Here is an 18,514-nt window from a genome sequence, read left to right as displayed (position 1 = left end):
GGGCGGGAGGAAAAAAAGAGCCTAAGACAGGAAAACGGACTAGAAACTATTGCACAAACCATTGCCATTGATTTGATTAGTGATGGACTGGGGCAGAAACCAGGAAACAACAGCGAGAGTTCTACAGGGGAACCTCCAATACTAAAAACAATGGACTGTACTCTCAATAGGGTAATGCAAGGCCCAGCTTCACCATCAACTAATGGCTCGAGGGAATTAGTAGGAGAAAAAACAGCCCCACAGAGCAGCATTGGCATGGAGGAGGTGATAACTAATACATCAGCACTGAACTTGGAGAAAGCTTCAGTAAGCGATAGCCAGTCATTAGGCTTGACTATGACAACACGTGGACTTTCACTGCCAACAGAGACCTCAACAGCGGCAGAGCCCATCATGGCTCAACAAACAGGGCGCTCAGACGCTATGACAGCAATCATGTTTCACCCTGAGTACACATCAAGGGGTCGGGTCGACATACTAAACAGGTGTAACATCCTGCATTTACTGAGGTCCATTAACACTCTCGAGAACATAAAAACCACTGACCTGGAGTCAGTTGAGTTTATATAGTCACCTGACTGTCCAGGATCAGAGTTAACAAAAACAGTATGGGCCTCACCAGACTTAGCCGAGAGGGTCTTAAAGGAACAAAACAGGTTCAATGAATGGGGCATCAAACTTCAACCACTACCAAAACCAAGGTATCCCGACCCCCTATTGGCCGATTTAAAGTACCAAGAAGAAAACCTCGGTCATGAACTTCTGAGGCCACAAATTTTCTCAGTTCTGCGAGGGGCACGTAGTAAAAGCATAGAACATAGGGCAAACGGAGAACACAATGTACTGAGGGTACCCGTGGACAGAAGCAGGTCCACACTGGAATGGAGCAGGGTCTCCAGGACAATAAACACCAAAACTGGAAGACCATGACACATTAAACATAATGAACCCCCACACAAGAGCTCATTGAAAATCTGTTCCTGGAACATCAACGGGCTGGGAGACAAGACCTCTGACCCAGAACTGCTAGCCTATCTACAGAAATTTGATATAATTACACTCCAGGAAACATGGAGCGAACTACCTGCGGCTCTGCATGGCTATAATATGCTCCATTTACCGGCAACTAGAAATGCAAAATTCGGTCATAACAATGGAGGCCTTGTCACATATACTTCCATAAACAGCATTTACGCAATAGAACCTCTATCACACAATCTGGCGCCACCAAATGAAATGCAAGTAAACCGAATTACCCTACAGGGGAAGACAAGTAAAGAATATATAATACTTGTAAATCTCTACCTACACCCACGTGACACAAATAAAGGGAGCCAACAACTAAAGGAGGAGTTGGTAAAAATTATAACAGGAGAGAAGACAAACAATTGGATAATCACCGGAGACTTCAATTTAAACATGCTGAGGAGACGAGCTAACAACATCTATCCAGAGGAGGACCCATTCGCGTGGGAGTAAATGCCCCAAGATGTAAGCACAGCTGGAAGAACCACTAACACCTCGAAAAATCTACTATCGTTTTTAGAGCAATTGGGTGTACGTGCATTAAATGGCAGATTCCCGGGAGATCGCCCGCAAACAGCAACGTTCAATAACACTGTAACAAGGTCAACAATTGACTACACATTCTGCTCTTGCAGCATGTTCACTAAAATAAAAAACTTTTGCATTGGGAGCGAAGATTTTAGCGACCAGCTACCTCAGGAAATCACGGTAGAAGAGCCAACACTATGTAAGTTGACCTCAGCAAAAACACTCTGCTCAGAATTTACCAACAATGAGAGAAGAGTAAAATGTAGTACTAAAGACCCTGAAGGTCTACTCTCTCGAGCGAAACAACTCTGGGAAGAAGGGAAGGCAGCCACCCCTGATATAATTGGATGCTGGGAGGCATTCATAAACGCCCTAAGTAATAGCTATGGCGCTACAAAGGGTAATCCTTCAAACGGGAGTAAAAAACAACAGCAAAATCCCCGCCCAGGCCCTACTACACGGAATAACATCAAATTAAAAAAGCTAAAAACACGGATAAACTCCACATTGCGGAGACTGAAGAAAGATCCTTCGGCACTGCAAGAACTGGGGCAGTTGAAAGAGACTCAGAAAAAAATCATCTGGCAAAATAAAAAGGAAGCAGAAGAAACCCTTTGGGCCAAGCTCCTGCATGATATTAAGAACAACAACAGCGCCCAATTCTGGAAGAAAATTAATGCCCTATCTAATCCTCAAGGACAGTGTATCAGTTCTAACGTCACAGAAGAAGCTTGGACTACTTTCCTTGAACCACATTTTAATAAAAATCAGATCCCCCAAACTGGCTCAAATACTCCTGTGTCCAGTATGGAACCCCAACCGTCCCAGCTGAATCTGATCACAGAAAACGTGCATAACTGTACAATCACAACAACAATCACACAAATTTACAAAAGAATCTTGAAAGGTAGACTTGAAGGAGCTCCCGGGCCTAATGGGATTCCGCCGATATTATACAAACAAGACTCTGAATTTTGGGCTACTTCCCTAAAACCGGTTTTTGATAGAATCCTGCAGACGTCGATAATACCAACATCATGGAGAGGCTCGATAATCTCTCCTATTTACAAAAAAGGCAACAGGAATGATCCAAGGAGCTACCGATTGGTAGCTCTTTTGGACAATGACGCAAAATATTATGCTGGGGTGCTCCTCCAAGAATTAATAACATGGTCCACAGAAATTAAAGCAATTCCTTACAACCAAACCGGCTTCTGTAGAGACATGGGTACTGTTACCAACATCTCTGCCCTCTCACTAATGATGGACGCTGCACTTCTAATCAAACAACCTTTATACATCTGTTTTATCGACTACAGCTCCGCATTCGACCATATCAATAGAAATATTCTGTGGCAAAAACTAAAAAAACTAGGTATTCCACCATTGCTATTAACACAATTAATCCTTCTGCACAGCAACACCTGGGTACAAGTAAAGCTGGGGGCTGGAGACCATCTATCAAAAAATATGAATACAAGCTCTGGATTAAAACAAGGGTGTGTATTAGCCCCGACATTATTCAACTTATTTATGGCCGAGATCTCAATCAAACTTAATAGAAGCAATGCGCATGCCCCGAAGCTGGGAGGTTGCCAGTTATCTAACCTCCTATATGCAGATGACTTAGTTCTCATCAGTCGGACACCCATAGGATTACAACGCCTGCTGGACATCACATCCCAATACTCAGAAAACAACAAATTAACTATTAACCAAGATAAGACAAAAGTCATGTCTGTAAATTACCGGAAAATAAAAACAAAATACAACTGGCATCTGGCAAAACACAAGCTTGAAGTCGTTCATGACTATAAATATCTGGGGGTTATGCTAGACAGCAGAGGCAATTACAAAGCTCAGCTCGATGCAATAAAAAAGAGGGGGTTGATAACAGCAGTAGCTTTAAGAAATTTGAAGAATATAACCGCTGGACCAAGTTATCTCCCACTGACCAAGGTGATTCAGGCAAAACTGATACCATCAATCACCTATGGAAGTGAAGCCATGAGAGGGAGAGATGCGGAAATTCTAAATGGCACCATCACAAGAGCATTGAGAATAATTTTTGGATTGCCTGGATTTACCTCTCCGGCACAAATGAGGTTGGAATTTGGGATACAAGGGCAGGAGTTAGCCAGAAAAGGAGCCTTTGTCAAAACCTGGTTTAAGATAAAAAAAGGGCAACCAGGAACGCTGAATTTTTACTTGTGGAGAGAAGTGGAAACAACAGGTTCTTGCCCAGCCAGACATTACTTGAATACTGCACTGGACCAGCTGGGGCTACGGCAACTCTGGGCATTGCCCGGGACCATGGCTAGCTTCAAGAAAATTGTAAACAAGATAGTCAAAAAAGAGTCCATTTTACAAGATAAAGCGACCTTGACAAAACGCTCACACGGCTGGCTCACGATACAAACCTATGGGAAAGCGACTCCTCAAGCCTATCTCCTTTCTAACTTCTCTAGAACCATTAAAGAAAAGTCTCTGAAATTTCGGCTAGGTTTATTACCGACGGCATACCATCTGCCTCCCTGGCTGCGCCCTCCTAAACCTGCAATGTGTCGTCTTTGTGGTAAAGGAGAGGAGGACATAGTTCATATCCTAACGATTTGCCGTGAGCTGATGCGAGAACGCCGGTTACTACTTAGGCCTATTTTTAACAAAAAACAATTACGGTCGTGCAGACAAGCGGTGCTTGCAAGCTTCTTTGGTGAAGACATTCAGCTAAGCTGTCGCCTAGTAAAGTTCTTATCTGTAGCTGACCTTCGTTTTAAAAATAAGTGTACTGCAACAGTGTTTTAAGTTTATTATCTCATGCTTTTTAGCACAAGTAAATGCCCTAAGTAAATCAGCAAAAGGACATCTAAATGGCCAACTCTGATACTTGTGGCGGCACTATGCACCTTATACATGTATGTTTAATCCTGCACGCCATGGCCTGATATCATTCTGCAGCTAAGACTCTGAATGGGGGGGAAATGTTACCCAACAAATTGCTGCTAATATTTCCAATAGAACTGAAGAATTAAGACTACGGGCCACCAATGCAGGGGGAGTGGATATTCCGTGCAATTCTAAAATGTGTGTTCTTTTCTTTTTTTTTTTTTTAACTGTTTATCTTTCCTTTTTTTATCATGTTAATAAGAGATGGTCAATTTTTGTAATGGTTTTAATTAACTGTACAATAAACTTATTACTTACTTACTTACTTACTCATCCCTGTCTCTCAGTTCCCCCACCATATTTGAAGGTTGATGGACCACTATATTTCTGATAAGCAAAACGTCAGCTGCCTTTGTTGTCAAAACATGCACCCTCCCTCCCACCTGCCTGTGTCAATGACATTGGAAGGAATACTCGACAAAAGATGACCCTCTGACTTTAATTATTGCGCCTTATTTATGTCTGGGACCACAATGCCCAACATGACAACCTTGGGCAGGAAAAATTCTTAGATGTCTTACCAAATGCTGAGGAATAAAACACGACATGTCAGAGACATTGCTTTTTTCCTTTCTAAAAACACTGGCCAATCTACTTTGTGGATTTGTCTTTGAAAAATAAAGAAAGGTACCAACTTTCTGCAAAAATCCCCATCAAACAGGTAGGGACTTCATGTTAGGCAGACCGGTCACTAGACCGACAGAGGAACGGACTGTGATATGCCCGATGTTTTGCAGTCTATCCATCAAGGGCTAAATGAAGTCTTTAGTTGTATACTGAACTGTGAATCTTCTGACCTGAAACCAATGTAATTGTTTTATGTGACGTTATTTGTTGGAAGTTTGGTTGATCTCAACAGCCCAGTGTACAACCAATATTTACAGTGATGTACGTTCTAGAGAATCTGTGAAATAAAGCTTCTTGACAGACAAAAGGATGAATCTACAGTCTTCAATCAAATTTCAATTTATAGTATTTTTTACCTAGAATTTCAGGATGCTTCATGAGTGCAAGTAATCCGTATGCGGTGGTGGTGGTGATAGTCTCAGTGCCACCAAAAATGATGTCCATAACAGTCATGACTAAATTCATGATGGTAAATACAGATGATGGATCTTCTTTTTCCTGGAAATAAATGCAATGTATTTATTAATTATTTGAATTAGCAAACATATAGATCTGTCCTGTGGGCAAGAGAGTAGCGTATAGAGTAATATACTAATTATAAGTGAAAGTATGCAGAATAGAGAGAAATATATCCATGAGACAGATAAGCTTATGATCCTTAAGGCACAATTGTGAGCCAGATAGATTGAGATTGGCTGAATAGGTGGTTGGCTGGATAGGTAGGTTGTCAACTTCTCTGTGAAGAAAGCAGAATGGCAACCAATAAGCAGAGAAAGAACAACTTCTTCCAGAGCCTCTAAGCATACAGAGAATTTAAGGTAAATGGCTATTCATTCCACATTTCTCACTTTTAGGCCAGGCTGCAACAGATTTATGGATAAGCTCTAGGTTGTTGTTCAATAAATAGCCTTTGATAAATAGTTTATTTGCAATGTAGTTCTTTAGACTAATGGCCTTGAAAGTGCAGACTTACAAAAGCAAGCATACCTGAAGTTAAAACCAGTTTAAATCTCCAAGGCCTGGAGTGTCATGGTCAAACTTATTATGACTTGTGTAATGTAAAGCTAACACATGGGGGACAAATTTAGGAGTGGCGGGATGGTGTAGCCTGGTGAGCAGGGTATTTCACTGGTAAAATATCATGTATCTGGCTTAGAATTAGAAAAAGGTAGGGAGCATTGTTGCTTCTGCAATCAAGATGGCTATATATTACAACCCCAGCGGATCGACCCACTGCGAAGAAAAAAATATGCAGATTGGCAGCTGTTGGCAATCTAAAATACTAATACATCATTGCAGTTTTAACAAAGAGACGAGTTTTTGAAAAAAAAAATCTGGTTGTTAGTTTAGCCCATTACTAGATGTTGCTGTGGAATCAGCACAAGGCTGCCAACTTTAAAGAGACATCTTTCAACTTGTGTTGCTACTATGTTCATTGACCTGTGAGAACACTAATCATAGTATATGTTACTGCAGACAAGAGATAAAGAGTACAGTAACACAGGCTGTTACTAGAGGCCATTTGTGAGGCAGCACTAAGGCGGAGTATCTTTGAAGGTCCCTACATAACTCCACAGGGAGAGACATCAATGTTGTGTTCCATAGTGTGCTTGCTTCATCCTATCTTTAGAGCAAAGGAAGTTAGGACTTGCAAGGAGGCTTCGGATCTGTGCTTTACTGAAACCATGGCATGCAACTTAGCCTGAATGGGGAAGTTCACAAATATAAATAGAATTGCTTTTAACGAGTCGTCACAGACTAACGCCACTCCCAACACAGGCTAATGATTCCACATTTTTGGCACAGTGCACTTTATCCCTTCAAGGGAGCAGCAAGGCAGGTCCCTGACAAATTAGAAGGGGAAGCATATAATGGGCCACCATCCAATAACTCATTAGTTCAATTTACTAACCCTCGACTAACTTGTACTTAAACCTATTGGTCTGTATTAACTGTGCTGAAACAGAATATTCAATTGGCTAAGATGGGAAAGCATATAGTATTTTAAATCAGCACTTCCTGCACCTTATCCTTTTTAACATGTTTGCACAGCAGACCCCTACCAGGTGCAGATGACCTGGACTGCAAGGGCCCCACTGTCCATCTGTGTATTTAATCTCAGTCTGAATGTCCCGGTTCACACACAAGTCCTTAGGACGAGCTAGGCCTTATGTAGAGTAGCACAGTATAAGCTCAAGAGGAAGAGACTCACCTTACTTTAGGATACACAAGCAACTGTACAGGAGGAGAGTCATCACCAACAATCGGCCTTGTAGCCAAAGCCTTATTCACATGAAAGTGCAAATAACTTTGACTTAAGAGCATATGCAGGCCAGAGGAACATCCCTGCTCCAAGACCTGAATAGAGTGGAGGGCGAGGGGGAGGGGGGGTACAGCATAGCACATTTTACTGTAATCATTTCAATTAATTGAAGAATTAATAAAGAAACTTCAAACTTCAAACTAGTGCCCTGTTTTTTTTAAATGAAAGATGAATAATTCCTGGTTACTTACCAGTAATTTTCATTACTCTGAGTTCATGTCTTCCTGATCACAGTCCTTACGTACGAGTTTATCTTCATTCATACAGAACCTAATTACCAATCTTGACTTTTCCTCCCCATTCCAAGATGGTCCCCATACTTATGAGTAAAAATTCATCACTTCCTGTGAAGGACTTCCTGAAATAATCAGGCTAGAAAGAAATCTCTTGAACCACAGGGAGAGGTAGGTGGGAACTATGAGAAGGAAGACATGAACTCGGAATGATGAAGATTGCAGGAAAGTAACCGGGCATTGCCTCCTTGTCCGTCTTCCTCTCACAGTCATAACGTGTGAGTACGTACCCAAGCCAAAACTGATTTTAAAACAAACCACACCTTGGATAAGCATAAAACAGGTGTGTTTAATTAAACAAATGAATCAAAACATGACACTGCAAGAGAACCTACAGAACTCAAAATAGCAGTAACAAAATTAGAGGTAATGGGACATGAAGGTGTGGGGCAGGGCCCAAGTGGCAACAAAACAAATATCACAAATGGAAGCCCCCTTAAATGCTGCTTAGGGGGCAGAGATACCCCTAGTAGACCTCCCTGGGAAAGACAGCAGGATGAGTTGGTCAGCCACGGTATAAGAATAAGAAATGATCAGCTTCCTCCAGCAGGACAAAGTAGAGAGAGAAGGCTTGAGACCTCTCTTTGCTGGCCCATGAGAGGCAAAGAGGCATCAGATTTGTGAAATGAGGCTGTTGGCTGCAAATATATGGAGAAAGCCTGATGGACATCAAGAGAATGCAAACTCACATCCACCTCAGACACTGGTGAAGGGCCAAGGGTAGGCAAAACAATATCAGATTCCAAATGAATTGAAGATACCACCTTATGGAGAATGGCAGGACTAGGACACAGCACCACCTTTCCAGGAATAACCTAAGGAATTTAGGGGAGGGCAACAAAGCCCCAATCTACCCTACCCATCTCCTGTCGTAAGGTCAGCAGAATCCATAGGGTCAAATGGAGCACCCTGCAAACCTTGCAGAACTAGAGGCAAGTCCCACAGTGGCATCCGGGAATGAACAACCAGACTCCACAGAAAACAAATGTGCAGCAAGTGCTCCACCAGAGGGGCCACAGACAACACACCAGCCCCCTCAAAATGACTGAACAGCCATCCACTGACTGCTGAGGGTAGAGACTGCCAAACCCAGTTGAAAACTGTCCAGAAGGCACTCCAACACCACCATAAGATCACAAGATGAAGAGGACAAACCCTTGACCTGACACCAAATGGAAAAATTCCGCCAATGACGGCCATAACTTAAGGGTAGACTGCCACCGAGACTGCTGGATCAGTGCTGCAAAATTCAAAGAACACACTTGCTCTAAGATGGACTGCCTCCAAAGTGCCAAATCACAGCCTCAACCTGGGAAGCATATCCAGAGGAACAAGTGATTGAGGCAGCGAGGACAGATGTATTGGCAATACCCAATGGAGCTGGACTTGCATATGAAGAAAACAAGGGGACCAAGGGCATCACGTCCAAGCCGGGGGAATAAAAAGAAGCTCTACCTGGTCCTTGATCACCTTGTGAATCACCTAAGAGAGAAGAGGGATTGGTGAAAAACAATAAAGGAGACCCCTGGACCAGGGAAAAGTTAGGGTATCCACTGATAAGCCCTTGAAGATGGCATCAGACTGCAAAACTAAGGAAGGAGGGCATTCTCCTACTTTGAGAACAAATTCAGCAACGGATGACTGAACTGAAGATTAACAGACTGAAAGATTGCCAGATCTATACATGTCATCACAGAGGACGGAAACATCCAACTCAGAGCATCGGCAGGCCCATTCTCCCTCCCTGGAAAGTAAACTGCTGAGAGAGCCAGGAGAGGATTCCGCCCAAAGATAAATCCTCCAGGAAAGGAGAAACAGAGAGGGGCACATACCACCCTGCTGATTCAGACTGAAGCAGACAACCTAGTTGTCCATCGGAACACACACAGCCGTGTGTGCAACAGGGGACGGAAAACCAAAAAGGCCTTCGGAACCGCAGCCAGCTCCTTCCAGTTGGAAGACTAAAGCGTCTCCGACTGAAACCACTTCCCCTGTTCCACACATTTACAAAGGTTTTTTGTCAGGTTTGCTGTACTTTTATAATGCAGACCCACCGTAAAATCTTTTTCAGGGTTACAAACCAACACAGATTGCTATTTGTATTGGTTTGTAAAAGAAAGGTAACACAAATCTGCACAAAATGCTTCTTTGTGTTACTCTGCATTCAATGGCCACTACATGGGTGGTACATGTGCGCTCCTATTATTACCACCCACTTTTTTAATGCAAAACCCTATCTAGTAACAATAGTAAACAAGGCTTTTCCACAAAAATCCGTGCCATTCCAAAGCAGGCATTAAAAGGAGAAATTATTTTATTTTGCCTTCTTTTTGCAACTTTGCATGTGTGCTGAACTGTATAGTACACATACAAAGTAGGAAACGTTTTAAATTATGTCTAGGCATAGTATTTTGCTTACGTATCTGTACAGGGATAAGAGTTTCCACAGTACCCATTAATTAGCGGTGTGATAAACTGTGCACCCTTGCAATTTCAACAAGGAAATTATAGCAGGTCATATCTGCTGATATTTGCTGGAGGATAAATGCCTGATTACCCTAATATGCATAATTTGGAGTCATAGGCACATATTTCTGCTTGTCGTGTCACTTTTCTGAGTTTGAACACTGAATAAAAGGTAATATTGGACTCTGTAATTACTCACACAAGTGAAGGTGGCATATCTAGTCAACTCGCCTTCCTTGTCAATTTAAAGAGGTGTCAAGTTTGACAGTCAACTCCAATAAAGAAAATATGGTTCAATATCTTTTTTGGCTTAATTTAGAGCAAGATCTCCATCAGTTATCAGCCTCTGATACGCTGCTTTATCCTCTTATCCTGACCCACTGCCTTGTTTTATTAAGTTGAAGGTCAAACCAGGGGATAGAAGGAGATTAGACTCTGGATGTTAAAGTGATAATTGAGGTGGATGCAGTTCATGTATGCTAACAGCATCTCTAAGGCATCTTCAAATGATTCCTTAAAATTAGAGAGCACAATCTCTACCAGAGTAATATTTTAGCAGCGTGTTTTCAAGTGGGATAGGGTATAGTTTTTTTTAACAGATTTTGGATAGGGTACTTGCAGTTGAAATGTAATCCCTTAGTGGTCAACCAAATGCAATGCAAAGCACATAAAGGGTAGAAATATCAGCATTTAAAAAAAGTATCATCAAGGGTGTGCTCCGTGCAACAAATGAAGATGTTCACCAATGGGCTAAAACCTATATATTTGGGGCCATATGTAGGTAAATTATTTTTACCGATTCTTAAATACCGAATTTTACCGAATCGGTATTTAAGAATCGGTAAGTTATATGTAGGTCAACATTCGGTAAACATTACCGAATCGGTAAAATTCGGTAAACATGAATCGGAATTTACCGAATCGGTAAATACCGAAGCGGTATTTTCCGAATCGGTAAATACCGACGTGGTATATTCCGATTCGGTAAATACCGATTCGGTAAATAACGAATCGGCAGTTCAAAAACACATGACTTCAAGCAGCCAATCCTGTGCAACCTCAACCCCACCCAACCAGGGAGTGGCCACACCCAGGCAGGTGCACACAATTAGCAGACTCTGCAGAGGCTGGGAGTGCTGAGGAGAGGAAGAGAGCAACTGCCAGATTCAGACCTGGAGACTGCAAGAATGGCCAGCCAGGACCCAGAGAGGGAAGGAGGGGAGAGGAAGCGAAAGCTCAAATTCAGCCCGAAGGAGCTGCAAGTTCTGGTGGAGGAGGTTGTGAAGCAGCACCAGAAACTATTTGGGAAACTGTCACAGCAAGTGCCTGAGTCAGAAAAAAGAAAGATCTGGCTTGGAATCCAGGCACAGGTGAATGCCATAGGAGTGACCCCCCGGGACATCGATGTCCTGAAGAAGCGGTGGTATGACATCCGCATTATCACAAAGAGGAAGGTGGCAGATTTAAAAAAAGAGGCCAGCCAGACAGGAGGTGGACGCAACAGAGCACCAGCCCTGACAGAACTTGAGGAGCTAGTGGAGACAACGATTGAGCCAGAAAGCATCGTGGGGATTGGGGACGCTGACAGCTCCGCCAGAGGCACCTCCAAACAAGGTAAGACGCTTGCACAGCAATGTGCCCCCCGCTATCCCTATTCCAACTCCCAAAATGTGCCATGAGAATCCCACTCCAGTACAGGTATTAGTGCATGCTTGCAATGCATCATGGGAGATGTAGTCCCTGAAAGGCCAAACATGATACGAGGACATTGAGATACTGTCTAGAAATTGTTTTGTCATGTCATCAAGACAAAGCTTCAGGTACACTTAGCTGCTGTTGCTTTTCTGTCCACAGGCACTACTGCGCACAGAACTGGCCATGAGAAGGGAGAGAGGGCACACCACACACCCAGCACAGAGAAGGCCACCACCAGTTCCGGCCAGGGAACGGCACCACAGGCACTTACACCACCCCAGCCAGCATCGCCGCTCCTGCCTGCATCCCCAGTCCTGCAGGTTTCACCACCATCTTCACCTCTTGCACAGCACAGGTTGAGGAGGCGTCCTGCAGCTAGGTTGGATGTGACCGACTCATCATCCGAGGAGTCGAGGGGCCCGGAAACGTCCACTGTACCCCAGGATGCAACCCATGCCAGTGTGCCTTCCGAGTCTGAGGGAGAACACACAGTTGGCAGATGGCGCCGCAGGGCTCGGCCGCAGAGTCCACCTCCCCTTGGGCAGGGCCATGGAGTGTTCTCAGGTCTTGAGGGCACCATGGTGAAAATACAACGCGTCCAGGCAAGGGCAATGGTGTCCGTACAGCGACAGATGCGTGGCCTAAACAACACCTTTGGAAACATTGAAAAGGGCATCACCACCATGGCAGGGGGCATTGCTGATATTGCAGCGGGCATGCGGGACATGTCCCAATCCATCATGCAGCTGTGCTCAAAGTTCGATGAGGACAGGGCCACACGGCGCAGGGGACATCAGAGGAAGGATCAGACCTCGAGGGCAGTGAACCGGCTGGCAACTGCCACATCGCTGATCTGCAGGCGCTCTGTGGCGATGCAGGAGGGCCTTGCACAGTGCAGCACAGATGTGTCCAGGGGGATGGTTAGGGTTACAAGTGCACTAGAAGTGCTGCTCACCAGCCAGTCTGCAGCAGCTGGCGCTTTGGATGCTGGCGACACAGAAGACACGACCAGAAGGAGCAGCATAACTCCCCCCCGTCCCAGACACTCGTCGGAGCAACAGGCGTCAACGTGGTGCCACTGGTACCCCAGCCACTGAGGACGCCCCCCTCAATTCCTTCCCGCACTGCTGCGTGTGGGCGCAAACATTAATGCCCCATGCGAAACAATGACACATTTGGGTGAAGTAACCCTTAAGTCACAAAATTTATTTTTTCATTGTTGTTGCAATACAGTTTCCTTTGTGTTGTGGCGTAGTGCTGCCTGATTAAACTACGTCATGGCATCCAACTACAGGCTGTGTCCCCTTACTCATTCAGAAATAGTTGGATGTGATCTCCGCCCGTCTCACTCTTCCATCTGCTGCTGTTTGTACTCCTGCTGCGTTGGCCTCTGCATGCGCAGTCTCATCATCATTTTCCTCAATATATGTCATTTCGACCTCTGTGCCTCTCTTTGTGGCAAGGTTGTGCAGCATTGCACAAGTCGCAATAATCTTGCAGCAGAGGATGGGTGTGTACTGGCGTGCACCTCCACTCTTATGGAGGCAGCGAAACCTGCTCTTCAGTAGTTCAAACGTGCGCTCCACCACATTGCGAGTAGATTTGTGTGCCACATTATATCGTCTCTCACTCTGGGTTGATGGGTGTAGGTAGGGAGTGAGGATGAATGACCGCACGGCATATGCACTGTCCCCTAGGTGAGTAAAAGGGAGACATCAGTCACATGCCTCAATACACTATGATTGGCACTGTGTACTATGTAGCGTCACTGTTACTTACCTAGCAGGTATCCTTCTCCAAATTCTCCCGCAAGCAGTCGTGTGTAGATCCCACTGTTCTGGAATATGTAGGAGTCATGGGTGCTCCCAGGGAATTTGGCAACGATATCAGTGATAATGTTCCCTGCATCGCAGATTACTTGCACATTGATGGAGTGGGTGGACTTTCTGTTTCTGTAGATGTGCTCAGTGGCAGCTGGTGGGCAGATTGGGATGTGTGTGCCATCTATACAGCCAATGACATGGGGGAACTGTGCCATTTGATAAAAGTCAGTTTTTGTTTTCTGCAGTTCAGCCTGTGTGTTTGGAAAGCTGATGTAGTGGTGCATTCTCTGCATCATGGCATCCAGGAACTTCCTGAAGAAACGGGACAGGCAACTCTGGGATACACCGCCCACCGCAGCTATCACCCCCTGGTAACTGCCAGATGCAAGTAGGTGTAGGCTGCAGAGCACCTGCACATGTGGTGGTATGGCATGGGCCCTTCTTGTTGGCTGGTCCAGGAGTGGGTGCAGGTCCCTTATCAGGTCCAAGATGGTTTGGGGGTGTAGCCTGTACCTTTCATGTATCTCTGCGTCAGTCAGTTGGAAGAGTGATGCGCTGTCTGTAGATGCGTTCCTCCCGTCTCCATATCCTCAGTCCTGCAGCCTGTAGACGTAGCCGCCTTGCAATGACATACAGAGCGGCCATGTTGTCCATGCTGTTGCATTTTGGGATTGCTTAAATGCACTGTTGAAAATTACCACCTGCTTTCTATCAGTGTTAATTACCGACTTATTTACCGATTTTGAAGGATTTCTTAATTACCGAATTTACATACATATCATTTTTCCGTGTTACCACTTCATATTTACCACTTCATATTTACCGAATCGGAAAATATGTATTCGGTAAATTTGAAGCGGTGTTTTTGAAGTCGGTAAACTTGAATCGGTATTTACCGAATCATATTTACCGAATATGTGTTTTTGGCCTCCTACATCTCAACTATCTGAATACCGGTCGGTAACGGGTTTTTTACCGAATTTCGGCCGTTACCGACCGGTATTTGCCTACCTACATATGGCCCTTGATGAGGTAGGAGGCTCTCTGATGCTTCAAGTCAAAAATTTAAATTCCCTAACATAACAATAGATGACTACATAACCAACAGATCTTCAACCATAATACTCTACTTCACTCCATGCCACTCCACTCGATGCCACTCTACTAGGCTCTACGACACCCAACTCCACTCCACTCTATAATATGTCATTCCACTCTATGTCACTCCACTCCATTATACAACATGCCACACAACTCTCTGACACTCCACTTGACTCCACTCCACTCTATGCCATTCCCTACCTCTCCACTCTACAACATGATATGCCACTTCACTATAAGACATGCCACTCCACTTTACAACATGCTACTCCAATGTATGAGTTGCCACTACAGTCTACACAACTCCACTATACACCCCGCACTCTAAAGCATTGTACACATCACTCTATGACACGCCACTCCACTCCACCCTACTCTGCAATATGCCACTCCACTCTACACCACTCCACATGACTTTATGACACACCACCCCACTCACCACCACTCCACTCTACAACATTCTACACCATTCTAAGCCCTATGCCCTTCCGCTCCACCCATGAGGCACAAGGTCAAGACTGATTTGCATATAGCTGGGTCTGAACTGAGGTGGCCAAGTGAGCTAAAGAATGATGATGGATTCAAACCAGATCTGTAACTGGGGGTGAGCGTCTGAAACGTTTCAGTGTTCCGTCCATCATCTCCTTGTGTTTGCTTTGTTCACCCTAAGTTGGCAGGGTATGAGTGAAGGTAACTGTAGGAGAGTAGGATCTGCTCCACATGTTTACCCCCACTTTTTGCTGGTGTTTCACTGTTTTTCGACTTTAGTCTGGCTGGGACCTTGCTATTCAGGGCCCCAGCCTAGCTGCTTCTTCTCTAAAATGATTCCATGTACTTTAGGTACAGTTCAGATTGGATCTGAGGTGCCCTTATAAGAGCCTAGTATATGGTATACTATGTACTCAGAGCATAGGTACCCGAGAGGCCTACCAGGGGCTGAAGCATGTATTATGCCACCCCTGGAAAGCCATCCAAAATGACACCACAGGTCTGCTACTGCAGCCTGAGTAAGGTGGTGCATGCACCCCTTACTGAGATGTAGGTTCACTATATCTCACCATATACTGCACATACAAACCAATCAGTCACCCCTATGGCAGGCCTTATCAATCCTGAAGGCAGGGTGCTTGGTTATATGTGAGGGGGTGCCCAGGCATGAGCTGAGCCCCTCTGCAGCATTTGGAATCTCTTCTCCGGTTGTCAGCAGTGCAGCCTGACCATATATTCTTAAGTGCATTATAACCAAACGGTAAATGCTAACTTTGGACTGGCTGCATGGAAACATGTCATGTTTGTTGTCAAACACCTTGGAATCATACCCTCACACCAGTAAATGGTGTGCGAGTATGATCCCACCCTTCTAGAGGGAGAGACTTGACAGCACCAGTATACCCGGTACCAACTTAACTGAGCCCTGGCATCACAAAATGGATGCTACAGCCACAGACACGGGTCTGGCCTCCTGCTGCTGACCAAAACTCTGGCAGGTGAGGCCTGGACAATAGGTTTCCTGTCACAGGGAGGTGTAACCACCTCCCAGACAGGCGTATGTGTATTGGGGTTGGGTGGGAGCACTCTCTGAGTGCTTTGAAGTCCTGCACTAGGGGCACATTTGGTGTTCCTGTTCATAGTCCAGCTCAAACCGGTTCAGGGGCTTCCAGCCCCTGCTCTGGCACGAAACTGGACAAAGGAAATGGGTGTAGCCACCCCTCTTTCCAAACCCTCCCATAGGTGGGTCCCCAGAGTATGTCCAGCCCCCTACCTTAGTATAAGTATGGGAACCCAGTCCTTAGGACTTTAGATTACCCTGGACGGAATTCTGAAGCCAAATCCTGGACCTTCGACGCTCTGCTCAAGACCAGAGGACTGACAAAATCTCCTTTGGGGTCAAGGAGTGACTCCCATGCTTGGCAGGCACAAAAGAAGCAATTTGCTGGTCTGCATCATCGAAGCTCCTGTCGTACTCTGAAGTATTTGCAGCCCAGGAAGAGGATTTGCAGACATCTCAGAGGCTGACCCGAGTCCCCAGCAAAGCTGAGACCCGCAGCCCTCGTGAGTAGCGTGGAACTGGAACTCCTGGTCACCGTGCATTTCTGCAAGTGCATTGACTTCTCGACGTCTCTTGAAGTCGTGCTTGGGCTGATTTGTAGCCCCCACCTCGAGCACTGAATCCACTGAAGATTATCGGCCTGGTCATTCCAAATGACCTGTGGGCCACCATTTTGTGTTTCGTCTCGAGTTCCCATCGTGATCCCTGGTCCATCGACTGGTGGGTTCCTGCATTTCCTTGGGCTTCCCTGGTTGTTCCAGACGTGCCCTGACTCCCAACCAAGTGGTGAGTCCCACAGACCTTGCTGGTCTGCACCGAAGCATCTTTCTCGTTTCTGCGTGGGTTGCTTTTACCAAGGCTTGTTGTGTCCAATCCGGGCACCGACGCTGCAGCACTCGACATCCTTCGTGGGACAGCTCAAATCCAGCTCCTGGTTGTCCTCGACACCTCCTGGTCCTCGTGGCTGAAGCGTCAAGATTCATCTCTTTCACCTGAAATCACCCGACATCGGTGGGCATCTGCTTATCGCCTTCCTGGTCACTGGCTAGTGACCCAGACTCTGTCCCCTCTGCTCTCAGGTTCTTCTCATCTTCGATCCAGGCTTGGATCTCTTCGGACACTTCGCATCTTCACGGCAGCAGCACTTCTTCGCCAGCTCCCATTGAAATCAACGACGCGACCCGACACCAAAAGAAACCTATGCACCCGGCTTCCCTGGTTGAGGTAACACGAGTACTCCGGTGCTCCCATGGGTGCTAGCTGTAGAACTTCCTAAGTCCAAAAGGGTTTGGTCCTGACTCATTTCCAAGTGTCCCTAATCTTTAAAAATCTAACCGCGACTTTCCCCATAGAAGCTAACGGGAGCACGCGGCTGTGTTCACACACTGCACACGGCCCCCGTGGGTTCCCTGTGTCACTACCTTGGGTGGTTCCTTGGGGTCCCAGCGATTCTACAGGCTCTAGGCCTTGTATCTAGTTAAGTCGGGGTTCTTATACCACTATTTTAGTATATGGTTTGGCTCGCCCCTAGGGCCTGACATGTATTTGTGCTATTTTACTGTGAATATTGAAGTGTAACTTATGTGTTTGAACCTCTAGTCTCATAAAGAGACTAGTAGGGTGTGTTTAGTAATAAATACATATATTTTATATATATACCTGGTGTGGATATCTTTCATTTAGTGACTCAAGAGATTATAGACTGTTAAAACAAGCTGCTTTACATTCATAACCAATAAGGGGTTGTTTGGACTGATACAAGGTGCCCACTATAACTAGAGGACAGCATATATCAGGCCAACTTCTCACAGTAACATTTTGGGCAAAAACTTTAACTAATGTTTTCAATGGTGCTACTCAGTATGGGTTCTCAAGGCCTTGGTCCCAATTCACCATAATTCCAGGGCCCGATTCACAGAACTAACTTAAGACAAAATCCTAAACTTACTACTTTTGGTATTCACAGAAGTTAGGATTTTGTCTTAAGTTTGTCTTAAGACAAACTTAAGACAGACTTAAGGCAGACTTAAGTTAGAATTTTGTCTTAAGTTTGTCTTAAGTCTGTCTTAAGTCTATCCTAAGTTTGTCTTAAGTTTGTCTTAAGTTTGTCTTAAGGCTGTCTTAAGTCTGTCTTAAG

The 18,514-nt window shown here is 45.0% G+C and overlaps 1 protein-coding gene across 1 annotated transcript in view; it reads right to left on the bottom strand.

The window, feature by feature from the left end:
* Positions 1-18,514, bottom strand: part of LOC146798080 (cytochrome P450 2C11-like) — a 764,894-nt gene that overhangs the window by 220,997 nt on the left and 525,383 nt on the right. The window contains exon 5 of the mRNA XM_085625295.1: positions 5,484-5,625. Within this exon, the coding sequence (XP_085481421.1) occupies positions 5,484-5,625 (142 nt within the window). The remainder of the gene's footprint in view (positions 1-5,483; positions 5,626-18,514) is intronic.

Source organism: Triturus cristatus, chromosome 9 (genome assembly GCF_964204655.1).
Source record: "Triturus cristatus chromosome 9, aTriCri1.1, whole genome shotgun sequence".
NCBI classification, from domain to species: Eukaryota; Metazoa; Chordata; class Amphibia; order Caudata; family Salamandridae; genus Triturus; species Triturus cristatus.
The sequence above is the reverse complement of the archived record's forward strand: the minus strand, read 5'-3'. Positions and strand labels throughout refer to the sequence as shown.